This window comes from Emys orbicularis, chromosome 16 (genome assembly GCF_028017835.1).
Source record: "Emys orbicularis isolate rEmyOrb1 chromosome 16, rEmyOrb1.hap1, whole genome shotgun sequence".
In the NCBI taxonomy this organism is placed as follows: domain Eukaryota; kingdom Metazoa; phylum Chordata; order Testudines; family Emydidae; genus Emys; species Emys orbicularis.
In genome coordinates, this window is record NC_088698.1 from 19,641,185 (window position 1) to 19,667,756 (window position 26,572).

General features: G+C 43.5%; 1 protein-coding gene across 1 annotated transcript in view; it reads left to right on the forward strand.

The window, feature by feature from the left end:
• Positions 1 to 26,572, forward strand: part of GALNT9 (polypeptide N-acetylgalactosaminyltransferase 9) — a 219,979-nt gene that overhangs the window by 90,842 nt on the left and 102,565 nt on the right. Inside the window, exon 5 of the mRNA XM_065417861.1 lies at positions 8,564 to 8,761. Within this exon, the coding sequence (XP_065273933.1) occupies positions 8,564 to 8,761 (198 nt within the window). The remainder of the gene's footprint in view (positions 1 to 8,563; positions 8,762 to 26,572) is intronic.

Below are 26,572 nucleotides of genomic sequence, written 5' to 3' on the forward strand. Positions count from 1 at the left end.
GAGGACGGCGGCAAAATCGACCTCCGCGGCTTCCCGTCGACGGCTCTTACTCCCACCTTCGTTGGTGGAGTAAGAGCGTCGATTCGGGGATCGATTGTCGCGTCCTGACGGGACGCGATAAATCGATCCCCGAGAGGTCGATTTCTACCCGCCGATTCAGGCGGGTAGTGTAGACCAGGCCTGAGTTCCAGTTCACTGCCCTGTCTGCTGGACCATGATGTCTCTAATCTGAGTATATGTTGCAACTACTTCTAGACTATATCAGCTCAGAACTAGTTGAGATGTGAGCGGAGCTGGAGATGTACTGAATGAATACTTCAGATGGTGTAAATTGGCCTCGCTCTATTGAAGTCCATGGAGCTACGTCAGTTCACAACAGCTCAGGATCTGGCCTGTATCGTATTTATGATTTCTCTTGGATCACATGTTTTTATTTCTATGTTACGCCTTTAAAAACAACTGCTTGATGTATGCGGGTGGCCTGACTTTCTTAAAGGCTATAGTATAGTCTTGCAGCACATTGAAGACCTCACTTCAAACCTGCTTTATCAGTGCTTTGGGTAGAAGCTATTGTTTTTAGTGATGTAGCTTTGTGAAAAATCAGGCTTTCCACTAGTTTCCTATTGGCACCAACTCCTTGACAATCTGACAAACGTGGAAGAATATAAAGCATATAATTCCTGTTCCCACCCATTTTCCTCTGGCATTTGATGTACTGTGAATTGGCCACTATCAAACATAGATTGCTAACCTATCCAGTGATAGATAGACTTTTACAATAGGATTAAAGTGATCTTTAGAGGAGCCAATCTGATCACAATACACGCTCCGACCCCACCCCTGAAGTTCTGGATCACGTTACAGACTTCTGCGATACTTTGGGCCAAATTCTGCCTCCTGATTCTTGCGTTAACTCTCCTTGTTTTCCATAGAAGTCTTTAAATTTGAGGGCCAGCTCTTCAGAAGAGCCCAGCACCTGTAGCACCCGTTGATGTCAATGTGAGTGCTCGTCACCTTTTGAAATCAGGCCTATAATTTTTAAGAAGACAAAAGGAGTAAACGCACATGCACATCTATATTCAGGTCGATCTCAAGCATTTAACAGTTTGGGGAAAACAAGCAGCTTTTTGGGGGCTGTTGATCAAGTCCACAGTCTGGACTTGCACATTCCTGTTGATGATTTATGAAAGTAAGAGATGCTTACTGAAGCCTCTTCTTCTGCAGTTGACTGCACACCAGGGCATCCTTGTGTCTGCCAGGAGATAGGCTGAAGTCAATGAGAATCCATGCAGTTGCAGAACTATGCCCCATGTATTGTCAGTTACGGAATCAGGGCCTTAGAATAAAAAGTATTTCTGACACTGTTCTGGAAAAATAAATCACCATAAAAATACACCATTCACATGATAAAGAATATGCGAGAATCAAGTTGAATGTTCTCTCTCTCTTTCAACCTTAACAATCCACGAGTAGCTACTCAAAGAGAGAGAAGAAGCCTAAGAAATTCCTAGGTAAAGTTGCTCATTAGCAGAGAGAAAGGAAGACCTTTTCTTCCATCTGCATTTCCAGCCAGTAGTCTCCGCTGTGTGTGTATTAGCTAAAAACTGAAGCAGGCCTCGGAAGAAGCACTAAATTCAAAGCTGAATATTCTGATTCTGTTTAGTTCACAGAATTCATGGTATCTATAAAATGTGTGTGAGAGAAAAATTGTTCCTTTGGCTCAGTTAATCGTCAACAATAGATGCAGTTCTGCACCCGTAAAGCATGTTAATTTATACAGAGGCCAGCAACCCAGTAGCCATGAAAAATGGGCCCAAACTTCAAAATGTAGTTCTGGTGTTTGGAATGCATCATTATAGGCCTGATCCTGCCCCCTTGAAGTTAGTGGATGTTTTGCCACTGGCTTCAGTTGCTGCAGGATTGAACCCCATGAGCCCATTTCTAGGGCCCGCGTAGCAGAGCTTGAATGTAAGGTGCCAAAGGAAGAGACAGTTGAGGAGCACTGCAGGCCTCCCTTCGGTTTCCACATAGAGCTACAATGCTAAGGAAGTATTTAGGGTTTGGAAATATCTGCAAAGCTTCATATCTCTCACACGAAAAAATATCCAGACACATCTGGATGCTTGTCAAAAGAGCATTTGCAGTTGCAAATTGCAGTGACATAGCAGGGCTACTGTCTGTTTGCTTTGCGTTTAGCAGAAAATGACACACAATTGTTAAAAACACCTAGTCAGTTCTAAGAAGGGTGGCATCACTTTTACAGGTGCAAACGGCACTTACAAAATTTATGCATCCATTTTTGTGTCCACAGTTGAACTGTGTGAACAAATCAGAATTTAGGCACATCTGGCTACCTAACTGCAGTGCAGGTAATTAGAGGTGCAACTGCTCATATCTCTGCCCGCAATTCATTCTGTCAACACAAAAATGTGAGCACAAATTACATCCTCAGGAACAAAGGCTCGTCCTCAGACAAGCTGAATATTATGTATCCTCCCTCCCCTGTGTGTGTTATACAGAACTCTAGAAGCTGAAACAAAGCTTTCAAACCAAATCAGGTAAGAACAAAAGCATAGCAACTCAAGCCTAGAGGTGGCAGCTTTGATACCTATTCTAAAGAGCCTTACAATGGAATGGGGTTATCTATACATTTAGGCGATCCTTGGAAAATTGAAATTGCCAATTCACAATTGCTGATCCCAGTTTCTCTAAAACTAGTCAAGATTCACTATTTGTGGCCTATGACTATAAGAGGCATTATCAGTGCTCCAGTAGTGCACAAAGGATTGTTGGACCTCCTCTTCACCGGCTTACAGGGTTAGTGCATCTACGTTCTTTGTGAAGCTTTTTTGTTTTTTTGTTATGGTATTGTTTGATGGGGGAGGGGAGTATCTGTAGGTGGGATAGAAAGTAAGAAAGATCATTGGCATAGGAGCTCAGGCAGGCAGTAGGAAGGGAGGCAGTAGTCTCCCAGGAAATGCACATTGAGGGCAGCCTCCTAGTGCTGTCCGTCTAGGACACTTAAAATGCAGTCTAAAGAGGTCAGTTTTGCTTGGCTGCTGTGCAGCTACTTGAGGGAAGGGACCTGTCTCCTGACCTAATGCGACCCAATTCAGGAGCCTGGCCCAATGGGAGTTCTTATGGTCAGGGAGTACCTAGAGACGGCAAAGCTGGTTCTACTCAGGGTGACCAGATGTCCCGATTTTATAGGGACAGTCCTGATATTCGGGGCTTTTTCTTATATAGGCGCCTATTACCCCCCACTCCCTGTCCCGATTTTTCACACTTGCTGTCTGGTCACCCTAGCTACTGTCAGCAATAGCTTGAGCAAAATGGGCAGGTTGGGCCAGAGACATGGCATGGAAGGGAACGCTGTGCTGTGCCTGCTTTAAATCTGGAGCAGCAGCCTGCTTCCTGGCTTCACAACGCCTCTCAGGGTACGTCTACACTTACCGGAGGGTCCGGCGGCAGGCAATCGATGTTCTGGGATCGATCCCGGAAGTGCTCGCCGTCGACGCCGGTACTCCAGCTCGGCGAGAGGAGTACGCGGCATCGACGGGGGAGCCTGCCTGCCGCGTCTGGACCCGCGGTAAGTTCGGACTAAGGTACTTCGAATTCAGCTACGTTATTAACGTAGCTGAATTTGCGTACCTTAGTACAAAGTGGGGGCTTAGTGGGGACCAGGCCTCAGAGCTGCACCTGGAGTGGCACAGCTCTGTCTAGCCCGTAACACAGGGCTGTTGCTTAATCCCACTCTTCAGAGCTAGGCACAGTGGCTACATGATTGTATTTCTCTGCAAACCACAGGGATTTCTCTGTTTCGTACCTGTGAAATTTCACAGCTCAAGCTGCCGAGGAAGTGGGAACAGACGTGCGGAGAGGAAACGTTCAAATACTGTATTGCAATTGATCATTCTGGAGCATTTAACTCTTGGAGTTTATCTATAAGCAACTTAAGCTTCAGCCCTCTCTGTACCCAGAACTCCTGACTTCCTGGTGTGCTGGAGGAGGTGGTACAGGAAAAAGGCAGGGTAGAACAGTAGCCTCCATAAGGAGGGTAAGTACATCCACATAGTGTAGCGTCTTAAAATGAGAATAAAACATAAATTACTGTAAATGATTTAATCTTAATCCCTTAAAAAAACATAAGCGATTAGGTAAACAAAGCCAGAATTACTGGCCAAATTGACAAAGGATTTGCTGTCAGTGCAGCTCAGCCCATGGAGACAATCTCAAATCTGGAGTAATTCCATCGAAAGCACTGGAGTTACACCAAGCCTGAATTTAGCTGGCAAGACCCAACAATAGATGGCTCATATTTCATGGATTACCTAAAACAAGTAATGTAAATGCAGTATGCCACTCATGCCACAGTATGCCAGTCCTGTTACAGTAACTTTCCATTAGATCAGCTGGCTAAATATTTCATACGGGTCTTGGCAGCTATTTGGCAAAACAGAGCACAATTAGGTTCTGCAGTAAAAAAGGTGTTGACAGAATCTGCGATAATAACGGTCCTGAGCAACATCAGGATGAGCTGTAGCATGGTGCCTGAATACCTCGTCTCTGCATTCCTATTCCCACTGATCTGGCACGTCAAGCTGTGAAATTTCACAGGGGCGTAGTGCTTAATGGAAAAAACACTCTGGGGTTTTGCTGAGAAATATTTCTCAGGCAGCTTCTCTGCATTTGAAATGTTTTCTAATTCCCTTTGTCTTGTGCCACAGACTCTAATGTCCCATTTGCTAAGGTTGTGGCTAAACGGATGGTGGGATACATAAGGAATACATTGTTTTAAAAATCAGATCTTTGTGGTTCAGAATACTTGAACGTGAATGATTTCTGTTCATGAGGACACGGGTACTCAGAGGTAAAGTTACTTGCCTGGGGATGCATTGGAGAGTTAGGGGACCTGAATTCCAGTCCTGGTTCAGATACTGACTTGTTGTGTGATCTTAACACATCACTTCACTTATCCTCAGATTCTCCCTTTGTAAAATGGGGGCAGGAATGTTTACAGACATAGTAATACCTTGCGTTTACACAGCACCCGTATGAAGTCCACTAGGCAGGAATAGAACTCAGGGCTTTCCAGCTTCCAGCACTCTGCTAATTGCTCTAGACCATGAGTTTTTGGTGGTATTGAGGCTCCAGCCCCTCCTCTTTTAGCTTGTTCAAAATTCACATGTGCAAATTTTCACAGGAAAGTGGCTTTTTGAGGGGTTCCATCTTTCACTGTGAATAACTTTCCGACTCCGCAAATTTCACAAAAGATCAAAATAGCTTGCAAAATTGTTTGTGAAAGTTTGTCACCAATTTCATCCTGCTGTAATACCAGTCACCTAGAGGTTCCCCACCATGTGTTATCACTGAAGATACTGGACTAGTTCGGAGAACTAGTAGACGGACAGTGTCTTTCTTTGGAGTCATGAAATGCATTGAGAGATCTCTTGGTGGTCAGAGGAGAGGAGCTTAGGTTGAAGGAAGGGGAACAATGTGATGCCAGAAACCAGTAGCTTGAAGGAGAAGGGAAATCTGAAACGTCACATATGCTTTGGATATCTACCTACAGTATTAGAGCTTTCAGCTCCAGACTCATTGAATGGTCATCATTAGATGTCCTATTAGTTGTAAATTGCTGTTGCTTAGTGCGGGCACTTCTTCTTTCAGAGCAATGGGCCATATCTTTTGAGGTCTTTGTTTTGTGTCTACACAGTGGGTATTTGACTGGGTCAGGATTATAGCTGGGCATTTTTATTTTTTGGCAAATTGTAAATGGGTCAAATTCAGCCTAATAGTTTCAGCTGGAAAAAAATTGGGGGGAAAAATTGAAATGGCTCAAAAAGAACTGTTTTGATTTTTTTGTTTAGAAATGGTGTCTCATTAAAAAAATTAGCGTTAAAAAAAAAGGTGGGGGTGTAAGAAAACATCCAAAAATGACCCGAAACAAAACAAGTCAAAAGGAAAAAAATATCCATATGGACACAAACTGAAAAGGTTCTTAGTTCACATGAACGTAGTCCAGTTTGAAGAGGGCTACATTAATGTAAACTAGGAACCTTTTAGTTCACCTCTGCCGCATCTACAGGGGGGAGTTACAGCGCAGCACTTTGGTGCGCGCTGCTGTTCAGACCCCCCCTTAGTCCGAACTGCGGGGCAGAGTAGACATAGCTTGAGACACAGACCCATGAAGTGTCTTACCCAAGATTATACTGGAGGTCAGTGGCACATTCCTATCCACTACACCACACTGCAGACCGTAGCTCCATAGTGATTGCAGATAAATGCACACAAGATGAATAACACCAGTAACGGCAGGACGCTCCAACCCATTCATCAACGCTGAGAAGAAACGAGGGGAAAAAATCCCTCTCCCTTTTCTGGAAAGCCCATAAATCCCTTAGGGCTCTTTCCTCAGATGGTTCTTATTTGACAATAACATGCACCAAGGTGACTTCTTCTGTAACATATGTCACAACAAGAGGAGGGCTCCTCTTGCAAAGAAACAATTAGTGGTGTGTTATTAATGACACCTGCACCTGTTTGGTATTTTCAAATCCTTCATTTTTCAGGCAGAACCGGAGTGGGAGATGCTCCCGCTGAGATTATTCACAGCAATTATTATTGGAGTGAGTGGAGGCACATGCTCCGTGATAGGGGAAGCATGGCTGGCTGACACCTCAGTCACTTTGGTGAGCTCTTTCTCTGTGTCTCCTGATGTCTGTAGCCTGACAAGCACAGATAGAATTTCAGAATGCTGTGCAGAGCCATCTTTTTGAATTCCACCCTGCTTTCTTAGAATAGCAGGAGCTTTTCCCTTGGACACCCACTGTCCTTCAAAGACAGTTAATCTCATAACTATAATCTTGTATAAATGGCAAAGCTGCTATTTATCCTGATTTGTTAGGTCACATTGACACTGCGTGAGTGTGCATGAGTCTGGTCCAAAGCTCCTGCAGATTGGCATCCTAACTAATGTACTGCAGTCCAGCAATCCACGCCAATGTTACTTGTCCCTCCAGCAAAAGAATATGTTGCTTTGTGCTTTGGGTGTATTGCCTATTTAAACGACATGCAATAAAAAAAAAAAAACACTGGTACGAATGCCTAAGGAACAATCACAGCTCAGGTGCATATGGAACCTGATTCTGCAAGGTGCTGAGCAGCTCTTCAGAGGAGCTGATCACCCCTTTACTCCTGCTGTGAGCTAAGGTTGCTTGGCACACTTCGCACCTTGCAGGATTGGACCCTTGATGTTTCAGCAAATGGAAGGAAGCAGAAAACCAGAGGATGCATTTCACGATGAGACTTGGGGATGGTTTCTCAACGTATCTGGTGTCTGTCTGTACAGCTTTTATACCTAATACGCAAGATAGGTGGGAACAATCCTAAAGTCAGCAAAGAGAAACAATAATTTCACTTAAAAACAAAACAAAGCATGAGTTTTTAAATCATGGAAAATGAGTGTTTAACCTCTGAGTTTTGTGAATCCAGCAAACCGCCGCTTCCACAAAAAATTAAAAAAAAATTAAAGAAGTTTGAGAGTTTTGTAAAATCGTCAGCGTTTAGGTTCATCCTTAATTGTTTATGTTTTCTGCAAGAGGGAGCATTATCTAAGGGACTAGAAAGGCAGTAGGAGCTGGGAACTGCTGAGTTCTTCTCCCAGACCTACCACTGATTTGCTTTGTGGCCTTGCACCAGCCAGTGACCCTCCTTGCCTCCACTTCCCTATCTGTAAGTTAATATTTACCTAGCACTTCATTGAGGGATAACGTGTGCAGTATTTTTAGCATGTTCTGAAACCCGCTGGAACATAGTTCCCTTTGCAATGCGCTTCACCAACTTAAGTATTTTGAAATTATTATAGTATTTGTGAAAGCTGCTGGGCTGAAAAACCTGGGGGTTGAAGTCCTCTCTTGATGCATGTGGTATAGAAGGGACAGAGTAGGCTTGCCAGTCGACCCCTGAGCTGGAGGGACCAGTTTTTAAAAAACAAATAATAGTGTCTTCAGACTCATTCAGCCCTTGGTGAGTTCTGTTCTTCAAACACCATCAAGACCGAATCGTCCCCTCATCCCTTCAGGCGGTCCTTCCAGAGACAGCCAACCAGGACATCAATTAGTGCTGATTCTGATGGTGTTTTTACAAGTTATATATACCCTTTCCCATGAGGAAGAGGAATGGGAATCCCAACTCATTTCACAATGGCCACTGGAAAGGCATCAGGGGAAACTTTTAGTTGCTAAATCCCTAGTCACCACTGACCAGGCTGGATCCAAACTAGTGACCTTGACGATAAAATGACTATATTTAATTCCTCTGATCCATCAGTTCCATGCAATTGAGAAGCTGTTGCTGCACAAATTATCTGCACCAAGGCCCGTGTCTCTGTTGTGTGCGACAGTAACCCACATTAAATCACTCTAAGCTGCACCAGAGGGCTGCCTCTCTGTGTCATTGCTTGCAGCATTAGAGAACTTCATTGTTCACTTTATCAGATTGCTAAAGGGGTTTGGATTATTGAATGGCCAGAAAACACTTTTGCTACTTTTATTGTCTCCAGGGTGGAACCGGCGCTTACCCGGATCAAAGAAGATCGAAAGCGAATCATCCTACCAGCTATTGACAACATCAAGTACAACACGTTCGAAGTGCAGCAATACGCCAATGCTGCCCACGGCTACAACTGGGGACTCTGGTGCATGTATATAATCCCGCCCCAGGACTGGCTCGATAAAGGGGACGAGTCTGCTCCCATCAGGTGAATCTACAGTGCAATTGCTTTGTCGCTAACATTGTTTCCGTTTCAGCTGCTGCCTGCTGCTGTGCAAGGTAAGGGAGGATGTGCTGCAGGCTCTCTACAGGACTAGGAAGGGTAGGCAGAACCAGCATGGCCCACAAACACACGTACTTGCTTGTGGGGGTCTTCAAAACCTACAAGTGCATATGCCAAAGAGGTATTTAATTATGTGTGCATTTACCGTATTGCCATGTGCAAACGCAGGAGTTTGAGGGCATAATGGGTGTGCGGAGGTTTGAAATAGGGCCCTCGGTGTGTAAAGATCACAGCTCTAGTCAGGTACATGCCATAGCTCCTCTAGCTATTGTTACTTATTCACATAATCGAAGTGGTTTCCAAAGAAAAGAAGGCACAATCCCTACCTACCCAACCTTGTATATCTATCTATCCATGTTGATCGTATTTCCCAGACACCAATCACCTTGATATCCAAGGATTAATATTCTATTGGCTTTTTCATATAGTTTTTGATGCCTTATGATTGCAAACAAAATGTTTGTGTCCTGGCACCATTTGTTGCCATCTAACTGCACCTACTGTGTTAACGGTGCTGGTATATATGATGGGTTAGGTCCTTCAGGAGATCCTGGGTAAGCTGTGGCTTTCAGGCAATGTGTAGTCTCTTGGTACAATTTGCTAACCATGACCCTGTTCACATTTCAGATCTTGTGGAGTTTCATCCAATACCTTGAAGCTTTCAAGGTGAACTGAAAGGTTGGCCAGTTGCACCAGCTATGGCTAGTGAGAATGTGTGTGTTAGATGAAAATATCTAGCCAAAATGAATGTATCATGTTAAAGGCTCTGCACGCAATGCTAAATGAATCACTTCCGGCACACGTTGTGCTGGAAATATATTAAAAACGGGATGGAAGCTTTTATTCCTGGCATGCACCTTATTCTTCTCTACACCTTGAAGGATTGAGCTCTCATACAGGAAAGTGTTGCATTTCACTCCAGACCTGAGCAAGCCTTGTAGAGCTCATCAAGAACAAGGCTGAGGTTTGGTAAAGTGGTAAGCAACCATGACAATCTGTGAGTAGCCCAAAGCCAGGTCCACACTAAAAAAGTTAGGCCAACCCAGCTAGGTCACTCAGGGGTCAATCCACACCCCTGAGTGACGTAGTTAAGCCGACCTAACCCCTGGAGTAGGCAGTGCTGGGTTGATGGGAGAATCTAGCCTGGGTCTTCTACTCAAACATACTGCCCCAGTGCCGTCCCTGAGTAACATGGAGATCTAATTTCCTTTTCAGGGCTCGATCCTGCAAGATGTTGAGTGCTCTGGCCCTGATCCAGAAAAGCACTTAAGCATGTGCTTAACTTTAAGCACCTGAGTAGTCCCACTGATATCATCCAAGTCAATGGGATAGGCCAGGTGCCTAAATGCTTTGCTGGTTGGAGCCAAAGCGCAGAGTCAAGCTCACGTACAGGAAAGTGTCATTCTGCTTCAGAGCAAACCTTGAAATTGCTCTTAGATTCCTACCTTTGCCTCGTGACCACAGCACGGAACTGTACCGTAACATTAACCTTATTTATCACAGAGCAGCACAGTCCTTCATCACTGACTCTTTGCCCTGTGTGAAGCCTCAATAAACTAGAAAGTAATTACTTAGGAAATCAGTTTTCCTGGATAACTTGCCTGCTTTCCTCACGTTGTTTTTAAAGTGCAGTTGTTGTTTTATGTTTCCATTCAGCTCTTGGAAATAGTTTATTAATGGAGAAAATACATCAACCAAGGCTTTAGTTTCTGAAATCAGTATTCGTTCTCTGTTCCCAAGGGATAGTGCATGCCTCATTGCCTCCAGGATATAAATAAAATCACTATATTAATTTTCATATACATTGTTCCAGTGTCTTGAACATCTACCGTACTGGGGACAATTATTGTGCATCAAAAGAGGCTGAACCATGAAGTCTCACTTTAGGAAGTTCCTTTTGTCATTGTGGACCTGATTTGTTGCTGTGCTGAGCATCCAGCACACCACCTGATGTCAGTGCAAACTATACTTACTCAGCACCTCTGAAAATCAGCCTCAAGATCCTTTGGCAGAGGAAAAAGAAGGAAGGGATCATGTTTGTTTCTTGAAATACTGGAAGAGTCAATTTCACTTTAAATATACAGGGTCTGATTCACCACTGCTTTACTCCAGTTTTATGCCGGTGATCTCAACAGGGTTACAATGGCATCAAACTGGAGTAATGCAGTGGGAAACCAGGCTCACAAACACAGGAGTAGTGTTGTTGAAATCTGATGCATTTAAGTGTCTAGTTCCCAAGAGCAGCAATTTTATTCCGTGCAGAACCTAACTGAAGAAACTCTCCAGCTGAACAATGCTTAAGCTGCCCAGAGAGAGATGAGACAGCAGTGCTCGGATTGGGTGCCTGACCCTGATTACCAAATACCTGGGACACAGAGATGTTCTGATTACATAAGTGTCTCTGTAAAATGATGAATTATATGCGCTGAAGTGCAGGCATCAGTGTCAAGCCGCGAATGCTGACAAATCTCGCTGGGAGCAAGTGCCTCAAAAAAGTTTTAGGTGGAGATTTTCAAGGGAGCGCAAGGGAGTTAGGCATCCATCTAATATCGACGCTAAATCAACAGAGCTCGGATTGCTGATGGGCAGTCAGTGCATGTCCAGAAATGTGATACGCTGCTGGACTTGCAGTCCTGTTTATTAAAGGGAATTTTTCAGTGAAAGATTTTTTCATTGGAAAATGCCAGTTCCTCAAAATGGAAACTGTATGTGGAAATGTATCAGTTTTGATGAACCTTTAGTTGGGCAGGCTTCCCAGGTCCAAGGTATTGGGGACAGAGAGAGACAAATAGACAGACACTGATCCAGAATAGCCAATAGCCTGGTTGTGAGGGCAAGCATTTGGGATATGGGAGACCCAGATTAAAGTCCCAGCTCTAAATCAGGCAGAACAAGGATTTGAACTTGGGCCTCCCACATCCCAGATGAGTGCCCTAAACACTGCTTTTTTTTTTTTTTTTTCATGGAAAATTTTAAAAGTTCTCATTTTGGTTCCGATAAAAAATGAAAACAAATTTTGAATTTTTTCACAAAACAGAATTCTTGTTTTCTTGTCAGCCGTAACGTTTATTCTTCAAATGTCAAGCATCCAACCAAGCAACCAAGCGAGCCCTCTATACAGGTTAAATGCAATCCAGCTTTATAGCATTTCAGTCATATAAGTATCTGCACCACGCACACAGTAGTAACAGTAATGGAAAAGGCGTGTATGAAAGTGCCACTGATGAAGCGAGACAAGGTGGGAGAGGTAATAGCTTTTATTAGACCACCTTCTGTTGGTGAAAGAGACAAGCTTTTGAGCTTACACAGAGCTCTTCTTCAGGTCTGGGAAAGCTAATCAGAATGTCAAAGCTCAATACAAGGTGGAACAAACTATTAAGCATAAGGAGTTAACAGATGTTGCAAGACACCATTCCTGGTAAAGTGGGCAGTCAATACCTCTGCAGTCATAAGACAGAGGAGGGTTGGTGGGTTACAAATTGTTGTAATCAACCATATAGCCAATGTCTTTATAAGATCATGATTTTTAGTGTCTATCATAGTTATGAATTTAGACTCATCTTTTGAAGGCGTTGTGCAGGTTTCCTTTGAAGTTTAGGACTAAGAAGTCCGATAGGGAGTGATCATTTTGTTCAAAGTGTTCACCCCTGGGTGAGATGGTGTTTTTGTCTTTTATCATTTTTTCTGTGGGAAACTGATGAAGAGGAACAGGAAGTCCTTTTTAGAGCTGGCTTTTCCAGCTCCCAGTGGAGGAGGTTTGCTAACTAGACACTATATACCAGTTCTGAGCGGCTTTGTTAGAAGGAAAGGGGAATCAGGGAGGAGAGCAAACTTTCCCCCAGTTCTCTGGGGGCAGCAAGAAGTTGCTATCACAGCACTGGCATTCAGGGGATTAGTCACAGCAATGACATATTTATTTGTCTATTTCAAAGCAACCAAGTTTGCCTCTCAGTTATATTTTCACACTCTTTAAAATACCCTGCTGATGAAGCATCAGGTAAAGCGAACCAAGGCTTAGACCTCACAATCGTTAACAGATTTATCCTCACAGCACCTCTGTGAAGTAAGGAAATACTGTTATGCCCATTTTATAGATGGGAACTGAGGCACAGAGAGACTAAGGGCCAGATTTTTCAAAGGTATTTAGGCACTTCAAGATGCAGATTGTTGCCTAGCATTAAAATGCCTAGCTCCCAAGGGAGTTAGATGCCTAGGCCTTTTTCAAATCCCATTCGTGGTCTATCTGTTTCTTTAGGCATCTAAATACTTTGAAAATCTGGCCCCAAGTGACTTGCCCGCAGTCACACAAGAATGTGGCAGAGCAGGGTCTACAGGTGCCTAGGCAAGTGCCCTTAGCACTAGGCCATCCTTCCTTTCCACCTTGACCTCCATCTCCATGCCAAGTAAGTGCAATGTGAGTGTCAAACACGGTCATCCTGATCTGATGGCATAGCAGACTCATGCCCAGCATCTCCCAAACTTTCAGATTTACAGGGTATAGCTAGGGAAACGTGGGAATAGTTTTAGCTCTAATTAAGAAAAACTCTGCCTTCAACTAAAAGCGTTTATTAAACTGTCGAAGACATCCCTGCTATTTTCCAATTAGTGAGAACCCTACAGACTTTCATGGAGAAAACAAATGAACCTGCGAAGAGATTGGCAGGCCTCGTCCTGTCCCATTAGTGTCGTTAATCTTTTTTTCCCCCCCCCTAGGGAAAATAAAACACTTCCATAGACACATGATAGCTACACTTTAAAAGTTAACAGCAAGCCTATTTTCGGAGTTGCAGATTGATTATTTGTGGAAAGCCAGATTTTCGAAAGAGCTCAGTACCCAGAAGCTCCCATTGGTCTCAATGGAGCCGGTGGAGATTCAGCTCCTATTGAGGACTGTGGAGAATTCTCCCGCATCTCCTTCAGAACTATGGGAGCTGCTGTATGTTGAAAACCTTTTGAGAACCTAGTCCCAATTGTAGCTGCTCAGCACTCTTGAAAGTCAGGCCTATATTTGTGTGTGTGTTTAAATTTCACTCTGTCAAACGTCATTTAAAGACTTGATCAGGAATTTTTCAACAAAACATTTTTCATTGGAAAAATGCTGATTTGTCAAAATGAAAACATTTCATGGGAAAGGGTTGGTTTCAATGGATTCCCCATTTTGAAATGTTTTGGAAACAGAATTGTCGGAATGCCCTGTTTCAACACTTTTTAAATGAAAAAGCTCAGTTATTGGTTTGAAAGGACTTTTTGTTGAGAACTTTGAGTTAATTTATAGGAGGGAAATGTTTTTTAAAAAATAAAAAGGTCAGATTTTAAATTAAGTGTTTCAATTAACCATATCCAGGTTGGTTGGTTGGTTGGTTTGTCTCAGATGTTTGGTGTGCAGACATTTATGAGATTTCAACCTTTCATCTTGATTCGGGATGGGAAATTTTTTTTGAAATCTCGAAAATTCTTGTGGGTTGGGAAAACTGTTTCCCACCCAACTCTAATCATGTAATTCCATTCCTCAAAAAGGCAGATGGAAAGGAAGAAAAGAAAAGACAAATATTTCCTTTTTTTTTAGGAGACAAAAGGATAAAAAAGTCTTCAAAATGTAAACAAAAGAATAAAAATGAGAACTTTAGTGATAGATATCTGACACTTGAAGCTACTGTGGTTCTCATTTGGCCAATGGAAGTTAAACAAAGTCTACCCATAGATCTCTTCCTTGGCAATGATAGCTCATATAGCAGTATGTCTGCCGATAGAAGAGTTATCTCTTCTAAATCCATTCCCATACCTCCTACGTCATTGAAAGTTCTCTTTGCTGACTGTGCAGGTCTTGAACCCTGTTTTGAGACATCTGAACTGGTTCCTTAAGGGGACATCCTTGCCCCATTGAAGTAAATGCCAAAATTCCCACTGACTTTAACAGAGCCAGGATTTCACCCTTTGTCTGTTAAGAACTCAGAGGCAGAAGACAGGATTAATTGGGGAAACAAATTGATGGAGTGAAAAAGTAGACCTTTCCCAGTGCTTGTATTAAGTATAATGCCTTTCTCCATCAAAAGATAGAGATTCTTGATAATCTTCCAAACTAATAATGTTAGGAAGACATTATTAGTGGAAGGTCCTGGGATATTCAGAGGGGAGAATATACTTTTTTAAAATTAATTTCCACTTTTTTAATAACTCTTTACGTGAGTTTGAGCCTCTCCTCCAGATAGCCCTGTATTTAGATGGTCTAATACATTTCCTAGGAAACAACTTGCTTTTCATCTACTACAATGGTTGTTTTTGCCTTTTTCAATAGATAGCTAGGAAATTGGGAGGATGGGAGGAAGTAGACCTTGCATATCAGAATACAAACAAAGGAAAGCCACACCACACAGGCTTATAGGGAAGAAATGGTTGGTGCTTAAATCTGAGTTTGCTGAATTAGGTTATTATGCTTCTGTCGGTATTGCTGGAGCCCAGACATTATGATGACGGAAAAGCATCGCTAAATTCTCTCACAATTTTTAGAGATTTTTTTGTCTGAAACTCATGAGGAAGATTTCACCTTCGGTTACTGACTCAGTAGTGCTCCCAGTTCATTGTGGTTGGATTTTTTTTACTACATGTCTCTTAGGTTATGTCTACACTGCATTTAGACACCCACAGCCTGAATGTCTACACCATGGTTAAACAGCCCTGCAGCCTGAGCACTGTGAGCCCATGTCAGCTGGCACAGGCCAGCCGCAGGTTTTTAATTGCAGTGTAGACATACCCTTAGAGTACGTCTGCTCTCCAGCTGGTAGTGAGCCTCCCATGCTAGCAGGACTCGCGGTAGCAGGGCTTACGCTAGCACGCTAAAAATTACTGACTGGGCGTTGCAGCAGTGGTGGACGTCCAGGCCAGCCACCCAGGCTCAAGCTCACCTTACTTCCTAGGTCCACACTCGAGTGACTAGCCTGAGCCTCTGCCAGTGCTGAGCATCCACACAGCTATTTTTAGCGTGCTAGTGCAAGCCCCACTATCACACATGGCTTGAGGGGGCCATTTAGGGATCTGGGGCAAAAATCTGTCTGGGGATTGGTCCTGCTTTGAGCAGGGGGGTGGACTAGATGACTTCCTGAGGTCCCTTCTAACCCTGATATTCTATGGTCTGCTTACCTGGGCTGGGAGGCTTGCGCCCAGCTTCAGTGTAGACATCCCCTTGCATTTCTCTGGCAAAAAGTTCTGGGTCGATTTCTTTTTGAAAATTGGCCTGGTGTCCAGTTGATCTCTTGTGCATCTCACGTCCGGACGTGCTGCGTGGCCTTTTAAAGTAGGTTTGCCAAGCCTCCAGGATTGGCCTGGAGTCTCCAGGAATTAAAGATTATGTCATGTGATGAAATCTCCAGGAATGCATCCAACCGAACTTGGCAATCCTATTTTAAAGTGCGCCAGGACTCTGATGACGTGGCAGATAGTTGGAGTGATGGAGAACAGGTTGTTCTCAAGTTGTATGCAGCTGTCATGATTCCTGTGTCAGTTAATCTAGAAGGAGGTTTTGGCCTAGATAAAGGACTTTAGAGTCTTAACATTCGTAAGGTTTTGATGCTGCTTGTCATGAAGGAAATCCTGAGATCACTTAGTCCTAGCTAACAGCTAATATTCCTCTTCCCCGTCCCCAAAAATTGCAGAGGGCAAATATTTCTCTTTTTTCACATAACGTTACTGTTAGTGGTGATTAAACCAGCAGCTGCTCACGGGTGCAGCTGCGGTTTAAGCACTCGGAACTTTTGGTACTTACTCGTACAATCCAAACATCTTTAATCTGCAAAATTGGATTTGACATTTCGTAAGAACAGGCTGCCCCATGAGATTTCTTTCCTTCTTCCCGGATTCGTATCACACACAGAATATGCTTGCTTGTGGCATTTTGGCTCTTAAGGTACAACTCTACAGCTTGTTGGGGGTGGATGAGCCCCTGCATTCACCCAGAACCCCACTGACTTCAGAGGTGCTTCATGCAGGCACAGGGATTTGCCAACGTAGAGCCCCTTTGAAATCACTGAGGCACCATATGGGCAATCAGGTCCAGGACATGCAACGTGACGTCATCAGAGGTGTTCCAGTAGCCGATGGAATCTGGATGTGCACAGTGCAACAAAAATGAAAAATAGTGACACTAAAGTTTGGTCAAATGTTTTCAAACCTCAGGAAAGGTTGAGTTTGAGATAAAGCTTTAAAAACCTTGGATAAAAGATAAGGTTAAAGGCTGGATCTTATGTCATCCCATGCTAATATCCTGATATTTCGGACAGTTGATGTTCCCCAGAAAGGATTCTTGGGCAGTCTATTTTCTGTGTTTGCCTTTTCAGATGTGAGTTACTTCTAAAGTAAAGATTAAGGTGCAGATCGCTATTTTGATGCACTACGTTCATCATGTCATTTTCCATTCGTGTTTCTTAGAAAACACTCCCTAAACCCTATGACATTGCAAGAAAATCTACAATACAGAACCCTATTTCAGAGGACTTTAAATGGCCATGCACTAGACCATACTGATTCCTTGAAGGTTTTCTTTCTGCAGCAAGGTATAGAACAGTAAGGAAAGCACCTAATGTACTGAGCTTTATCTGTGGGCCCTGTTTTCCTCACCTGCCCTGTCTTTTGATGGACTGCTCTGTGTTTGACTTCATTATCAGCAGCCACTAACACTGGAGTCATTAGTCAGCTGCACCCAGCCAAGCATGGCCTCGCCTTTCATTTTATCTTCCTACCGCAGCAGCGGTGTATTACAGCATTGCATATGTTCTCATTGATTGCTTAATATGCCATAGCTTTGTACCACGGGAGTGCTGTCAGGAGTACCCACAGTCAGCAAACTCCAGCAAGTGTGTTGTGACACACTGATACATAAAAATGAGCTTCCAAAATGCCATGGGAGTGTGGTCTCCTTTGTGTTTCCATGGTGAGAGAGAGCCTGGCTTAGACAGGTATTGGGCCTAATTCTGATCTCGTTTACACCGGTGAATTCTACTGACTGTAGTGGAGCTACTCTGGATTTACACCAGAGTAACTGAAATCAGAGCATGGCTCATCTGTAAAGTCCTTTGGGAAAGAATGTGCTGTGCTGTACGAATCAGTTCATTGGCAGACATCTTTTTTGGCTGCCGGTTTACAAAAGCATAGAACAGAACCATTCCTGGTTTATTCTTTAAGATTCTGACCTCCGATTATTACTATTCCAAAAAAACCCAACCCTATACTGCCGTATGTCATCAGAACTCCATTTCTCATCCCAGTTCCCCCTGTTTATAAAGCGAACTGTTTTTGTAGCCTCTCTCCAATGGGATTTTCAAACCTTGCCATTGTTAAGCTTGCCAGCTCGTGCAGCTCCAGAACACAGAATCTGTCCTTGAGTTCATATCTCAGAGCCCGTGTGACTGTTTATTACACAGGACATGATTTGTAGGAAAAATAAATGCTTACACAGGTGCCATGCAGTTCTCCCACTGATCCATCATCAGGAGTCAAGGTGTTGCTTATGCACCTAAATCAAAAGGAAAAAATTGGCAGTTCAGCCAGGCAGTAAGTAGAAAGCTCAAATATTTTGTGTGTGATGCATTTTTTGAACTGCACTCTTTTCGGTCAAGTGTATTGGGAATAGGGTGTGTGTGTGTGTGTGTGTCCGTCCGTCCGTCCCCTGAAGTATTTCAAATGCAGCTTGGCTGCAAATCAAATGACTTTTTGGAGGGGAAAAATAATCTGTTATTTCAAGCAATATTTATATATCAATCTAATGCTCTTCATTTTCTCTGTCATTTGATCTGTTTTGTTCTCGACGAATCCACCAAGTAGTATCCTCCAGTTTGTTTAGGAAAGCGGGGTGCAGGGCACATTACTCCCAAACACCAGCCTGGAGGAGCAATGTACCAGATGGTCTGTTCTTGTTCACACCCAAGGTCACAGAGACATGAGGTCAAAACTAGTTCAGCTCCTCTGTCCTTGCTGAGCTCTGGCTTTGACATCGATATTCCCCGTGACACAGAAAGGATTTCAAGCTGAGTTCATTGAAGAATATCTTAAAGTAATTTACACAAATTGACTGCACAGTATCCTTCCCCGGCCAATACTATCGATTCCTCAGACAGCATTTCAAAGCTTGAGCCATGCCAGAACAAAAAAGCCATTGTAGTCTATGTTTCTAACCTTATCGTTTTGCCATTGCTGTCACTAATACTTGGTGCTTATATTACCTTCCACTGGATTGTCTCAAAACATTTTGCAAAGACTGTCTCTCAACACCCCTTGGAAGTAGGCAGGCAATAATAGCACACATGCACTGCAGTTCTTGGTGGTGCTTTCCATCTGACGAGCTCTGAGTGCTTTTCCAAGCCGAGGCCGGGGTCATGTTTTCAGAAGTGCCTTAGTAACTTAGGAACCAAAAGTTGCCGTTTTAAAAAGTGACTGAGGAGCTTAAGTCCCCATGACTTTCAATAAGATGCAGGATCCGAAGTGCCTAAGTCGCTTTTGAAAATGAGACTTAGGCCTCTGAGCTACTGACAGGGGTGGCTCCAGGCACCAGCGCAGCAAGCGCGTGCCTGGGGCAGCAAGCCGCGGGGAGCGGCCTGCCGGTCGCTGTGAGGGCGGCAGTCCGCCGGTCCCGTGATTTCGGTGGCAATTCGGCGGCGGGTACGCCAAAGCCACGGGACCGGCAGATCACCCGCAGAAACATTGCCAAATCCGCGGACCGCCTGCAGGCATGCCGCCGAACGCCGCCTGACTGCCGTGCTTGGGACGGCAAAAAACATAGAGCCGCCCCTGGCTACTGAGGCATTTTTGAAAATATCACGCAGTATTACTATCCTCTTTTCCCAAATAGGGAGACAGAGGTATAGGGAGGGAAATGACTTGCTCAGGATTGAAGAGCAGATGGGTGACAGAGCTGGGAACAGAAGCCAGGTCTCCTGACTCACAGTCCCATTACCAATCCACCGTACTGTGCAGTAGCATTATAGCTAGTTAACACTTGGGTGAACCAAAGTGTGGAGAAGTTAAGGGCCTGATGTTCAGAAGGGCCGAACCCCCAAAACTCCAGCTGAAAATAATGAAAGCGGCAGGTGCTCAGCACCTCAGGAAATCAAGCCCTGAGTGACTTCACCAAAGTCTTGCAATGAGTCCCGACAAATCTGAGATGAAAGCCCAGGATTCCTGACTTCTGGCTCCCTGCTCTGTAGACCACAGTCTTGTACCAGAATGATTTTCTGTACAATTTCTGAAGCTACTATTTGGTGACTGTGGGCTCCATACAGCCACATGGAAATGGAGAGGGGAAGAAAGGGATGATGGGAATTTTTGTTTTACCTTCCTACACAAAGGGCTGCATTGTGTTGTATCTGCTGCTGTCTCTCTGTTACTTCTATTTTGTGGTCCTGGTTTGTATTTTTAACATTTTGTTGGGGCTTCTGGGATTTGTGTGGGTTTATTTTAAATCAAAATAATTAAAATGGTAGGAGAGAGAGAGAGAGAAACAAACCAAAGTATGTCTCTGTTGCCCATAGAGAGAAAGATGAGCACACAGTCACATCCAGAAAATTTATACTCCGCCTTATTTAATTAAAGAATCACTGCTTTATTGTACAGCGTCAACAGCTGCAAAATCCATTTTCCTGTGAGAGAGGACCCAGCACCTGGGAGAAGTCTGAGTGCCTGAAGATATTGTTCCTCATTAGGGAGGAAAAAGAAATGAGTCCCCAAGGGGAAGCATTTTATTGCTGGAAGAAGCGGCTTCCTGTTAATCTTTTTGGGGAATGCAAAAGGGAATCACGCTGATTCCAAACTACAGGCTTCCTCTTGCAAGATGCTGAACACTCTGGCCCAGGTCCAGAAAAGCACTTAAGCATGTGCTTTCATTTAAGCATGTGACCAGTTGATTTTTCTGCTTATCGCCATTAGAGCTTGGTAAACAACTAATGGCTTGCTCAGATACTTGATCCTTTTCAAAACTATTGAATTTGCTTCAGCTTTATTCGCATCCCCTTTTTTATTCCAGTTTCTAAATCAAATTCACTCCTCTGCAGTTGGCCAGCAAAAGACCTATAAATTATGCAAGTCACACTTATGACCTCACAATGGGACATGTTTGATGCATGTGCTTTGCACAGGCTGTCTGTAAAGGGATGAATCTCATCCTCCATGAATATTCTGGAAAACAGGTTTATCACCAGGAGTGTCTGCAGAAACAAGCGAATATATTTGTGGACAGCACCTTTTGACCTTGTAAACATGACTTGACTTACCAGGAAGCTGGTTTGGAGAGTCACTCTCATCCAGTCAGGGAACAAAAACGCTACCAGATTGATGGACATGTGCAATCAAAACTAACCAATGCTGCTCAAATTTCAGATATTGAATACACCTAACATAATTTCCAGCAAATGATCATCAAGCCACAGGAAATATTTGGCAAATAATTAATCAATCAGAGAAAACTGCAAACCACTCACACACATTTAAGGAACAGAAAGAAGCTTAATTATCCAAATAGTCAGTGTGAATTATTTGCTTAGTTTTACTCATCACCATGAGTAATGCTCTGAGGTAAAATTTTAAAAAGTGCCTACAATTTTTAAAAGCGCCTAAAATTTTTAGTGTGACGTCTTGCTCAGGATGCCCAGAGTTGTGACCCCCTGTTTCAACTGTCTCAGCAAGCGAGAGCTTTGCTGCTGTTAAGCTACGTGTCAGCTTCCTGACATACCGACTTGTCTGCCTAGCCAGCAAACTCTTCAGGGCTCTGTCGGTCCAAACCTTGCCTTGCAGGTCACAATCAGTGCATCCCAATTCCTGAACTCCCTAGAGATGTGTCTCTGCAGTGTCCAGTCCTTCTCACTGGATGCTCACCAAAGTTAAGTTTGCTACTTCCAAAGAGACAGAGTACACACCAGCCTATTTGGCTAGCTGAGGATTTACCCTCCAGTTTAATACACAGCACTGAGATGGTTTTGTAATAAAACAAGAATAAGTTTATTAACAAAGAACAGATGTTTAAGTGATACTAAGCAAGAATAAGAGAGACAGCGATGGTTACAAACAAAACAAACACGCTCTCTGGTGACTAAAACTTAATTTCAGCAAATTGCAATCTTTGTCTAAGCAGGTTTCTCACTTACATTAAGTTTCCAGCAGCTCTTGCCTTCCAGGCCAAGAGAATCCAGCTTTCAAAGGGTGCTGCACACTATCATCCCCTCAATGATGGATAACTAAGATTTTTTTTTTGTTCCTCTTATACTACTCAAAGTCCATTGTCTCTGCCTCAAGAGCTAGGAAGGCTTCCGGAAGTGCAGATTCTGTTTCCCAGCATGACTGTTAAATGGACTTCTCCCCTGCTTTAGCTTGATGGTTTTGTTTACCTTATATGTATGTGTACTTTCATTGTCCAGTAATCATGCCAGTCAGAAAGGCAAATACACATTCCTTTGTCTAGGGCAGGCTGGTTTTATGTTCTGCCTCCCAAAAATATTTGAACAATATATTTCTAGCACATATCTATAACTCATTGTGCACAACCCGTACATACATCATGCAATGATTTTCAGGACTAGCATGTCACCCGTTTATATATGATACCTTACATGACACCTTTGGGATATATATTATGACAACAATGTATTGGGACAATGTGTCAGACCTGATGTGACTTACAGTATGGGGGGCCCTCTGCCAATTGGCTTTGAGGGGCTAATGTTCACACTTAGGCCCCATTTTCAAAAGTGATTAAGGGATTTAGGAGCCTAAGTCTTATTAAAAGTCAATGGAACGTAGGCTTCTAAGTGCCTATGTACATTTTGAAAATGGGACTTAAGAACCTAAATCATTTAGGTACTTCTACAAATGTTACCCCTAGTCTTGGAGCTCATCTGGTAATTTCTGACTATCTAAGGTTCTTTTATGGCCCCCACAGTATCTCAGTCTTTTCTGTTTTTATCCTCATAAATTCCTGTGAGGTAGGGAGGTGTTATTAGCCCTGTTATCCAGATGGGGAACTGAGGCACAAAGAAGCTATAGGACTTCCTCATGATACGTTTCACTCATGATGCATAAGGTGGAATGGAATGCAGTGTGGTCTTCCATAGCTATATGGGATCTGCAGTGCAGACAGTAGCAGAAACTTCATCTTATCATTAGCCCTAGCAGATGTGACTAAAATGACACAACAGGAGCAAATAAGGGCACAAGCCCAGTGCCATTTGCACAGTCCTTTTCTGGACCATAATCATCCTTCTGTCATTGGTTTGGTTCTGGTAGTCAAATGTTCTTACACTCTGGAAGTCACTCTGATTAGTATGGCTTCAGAGCCAACCATTGTGCTTGGCTGAAAGGGTAAAACTCTCACATTCTTCATCTCCCGTATTTTCTTCTAATCAGACACACTTTTCTGACTCTAAGCCGGATTTTGTTCTCCCCACCAATAAACATCAAGCTGTTCTTGTATTAGCAGGAGTGTTGTAAGCAAGACACAAGAAGTAATTCTTCCTCTCTACTCCACGCTGATTAGGCCTCAACTGGAGTATTGTGTCCAGTTCTGGGAGCCACATTTCAGGAAAGATACAGACAAATTGGGGAAAGTCCAGAGAAGAGCAACAAAAATGATTAAACATCTAGAAAACATGACCTATGAGAGAAGATTGAAAAAAAAAAAGGGTTTATTTAGTCTGGAAAAGAGAAGACCGAGAGAGGACATAACAGTTTTCAAGTACATAAAAGGTTGTTACAAGGAGAAGGGAGAAGAATTGTTCTTCTTAACCTCTGAGGATAGGACAAGAAGCAATGGGCTCAAATTGCAGTAAGGGAGGTTTAGGTTGGACATTAGGAAAAACTTCCTAACTGTCAGGATGGTTAAGCACTGGAATAAATTGCCTAAGGAGTTTGTGGAATCTCCATCAATGGAGATTTTGAAGAGCAGGTTAGACGAACACCTGTCAGGGATGGTCTAGATAATACTTAGTCCTTCCATGAGTGCAGGGGACTGGACTAGATGACCTCTCGAGGTCCCTTCCAGTCCTATGATTCTTTGATTCTATAATTTCCACTGAAATGAACATCTCCATGGTTTTGTTCTCTCTCATCCTCAAGATTTTTTCCCCTTTCTGGGATGGAGAAGCATGAACTAAAAGTCTGTTGATAGTAAAATTCTGATTGCTGGTTAATCACCTTATATGCACTATTTTAAATTAATTCTTGTGGAATTATCAAAACACTTCTACTACATGCACACACTGTGCAGGGACATAGTTTCAGAATAGGCATATTCAGACAGTGAAAGGATTTGTTTTTCCCTCCTAGGAGAGAACTAGATTAGCAGTATATATAAATTATAATGGTAGCAACATCCTCAACATGGGGCATTTCCTTAGGAATTAGTGACATGAGAGGTTAATGGCCCAGGGCAAAGTTTCAGGCCACCAGCTCTCCCAACCAGTCATTAATCTAAAGGAAACTGCACACACTTTACTGCTGGAAATGTAGAATCTAAAACAGTGGTTCTCAAACTAGGGCTGCAGCTTGTTCAGTTAAAGCCCCTGGCAGGCCAGGCCAGTTTCTTTACCTGCCGTGTCCACAGGTTCGGCCGATCGCGGCTCCCACTGGCCAATGGGGGCTGCAGGAAGGGCGGCCAGTATGTCCCTCGGCCCGCGCCGCTTCCTGCAGCCCCCATTGGCCTGGAATGGCGAACCGCGGCCAGTGGGAGCCGCAATCGGCCGAACCTGCGGACGCGGCAGGTAAACAAACCGGCCCAGCCTGCCAGGGGCTTTCCCTGCACAAGCGGTGGCCCTAGTTTGAGAACCACTGATCTAAGACAAATCCCATCATATTTCCTCTTACTAATGCTTCTCTTCAGCATGCTGTAACCTCCTAGTTAAATTCAGAGATGGGGACCTACTACAACAATATCCTACATTCACATAGCATCTTGTGACCTGCAAAGAGGTGTTATTTCTTTACATGCAGAGTGTGTGAGAGCACGGGCAAAATACGCATACAAAGACTCTGTCTTTGAGTCAGAATGCAGCAACTGTTTAAAAACGCACATCACCACTGTGTACCCGTTAGATCAAGAAGTGAAAAAGACAATGATACCGTGTATCGTTAAACCTGTAACAGGTATTTAGGAAAGTATGTTGTATTTACCCAAACTGGAATTTGACCAGGACAAATGTTCCTATTGTACAATTGTCAGGGGCTCTTTAATTACCTTAGAGATTAGGAGCTTAGTTTGATATCACAGCCAAAAAAAGGCCAGATCCTCAGCTGGTGTAAATCAGTGAGACTCCATTGAAATCAACAGCACTGAGTCATTTGACACCAGTTGAGAATCTGGCCCAACACCTTCAACAGCTCAGAGCCCTGTGGCATTTGCTCAGTGCTTGTGTAGGAGAAAGAGTGCTACCCACAGCACTTCCTGCAGCACTCTGGGTTTTCTTGGCAGTTACCCCTCCAAATGTTGGTAAGTCCTGACCTGCTTAGCTCATGGATTTTGATGGCCAAGTTTCTCCAGGTTGACTAGTGATTTGGGAGGCCTCTCTTTTTGGATTCTCAGCTGGACGTTGGAGTTGCAAAAGGTGCTGAGCACCCACCCTGTGAAAATCAAGCCCCCTGAGGTGTCTCAAGTTGGTCACATAAACACTGAGGTGCTCCAAATCACTAGTCACTATTGAAAGTCTTGGCTGCGGAGCCCCTGGCTGCAGATGGTTCTCACACAGTAAAAATGGCATTTTCTTTTAGAATTGTCGCCTTTTTCTAATCATGTCTCCCGCTCAAACCAAATTCATTTGTGGAAGCAAAATGCTCACAGCAGTTTTTTATATTCGTTTCTTAACCTAGTTCAGCTTGCTACCTGCGGAGTTTATTGGGTAATGTTTGGGGAGGAGGGCGAGAGGAGAGCCAGGAGCTAATCAAGCCATTTCAGTCTCCGTGTCAGAAAATAGCGCTGATCAAATGTGTTTCCATCAACAGCTGCCTTTTTCAATTATGCAGAGAAAACATCAGGGGAATGGTGTGCAGTGCAGGATAGCCCGGTAATGATGTGAGAGGCTGAAATGGCCAGCAGAGAAAGAGAGAGACAGCTGAAGCTGTAACAGTAATGTGAGTGTTACAATAGAGTCCATTATAGATAAGTAATAGCAGTGCCTCAGCAAATGAACCTTTTCAAGGGCACCAAATAGTTCCTTCCATAGGTTGGGCTGTCTTCTTAGATGTTAGATACATTTCAAGCCCAGCAGGGAAGGATTGTTATATATATCTATTTACTTGGCCATTTGTTTAAGGTTTTTTAACCTCCTGCCATATAGGCAACAAACTCCTGATGACAAAAGGGAGCTTATGTGATGACACCATCACTGCGGCCACCTGCTGCTACCAGTGGATTCATCTATATGTTTTGATGTTGCCACCGTTGGCAATATTTTATCTGCATATGAAACCAGCTGATGAATATGATACTCAGATGCCACCTGCTTCTAGTTTATGTTTTGTGGCTTTGTATGCACACTGGAAAAGCTAGGTTACCTGGTAAGGGTGAGCTGACATTTTAGTAACAAGCCATTAAAGAAAGGAGGGGGTTTTGCTGGATTTTCACAGTAAATAAAATATGTTTCAGGTCTTTTCCATCCTCTTTCTTTGCAGAGACACTGTGTATGGACTGTTTCTAAAACCAAGGCCATAGATGGAATTTTCTCCACTCTATTAGAAAATCAGTATTAGCAAACTTTGGGCCTGATCCAAAGC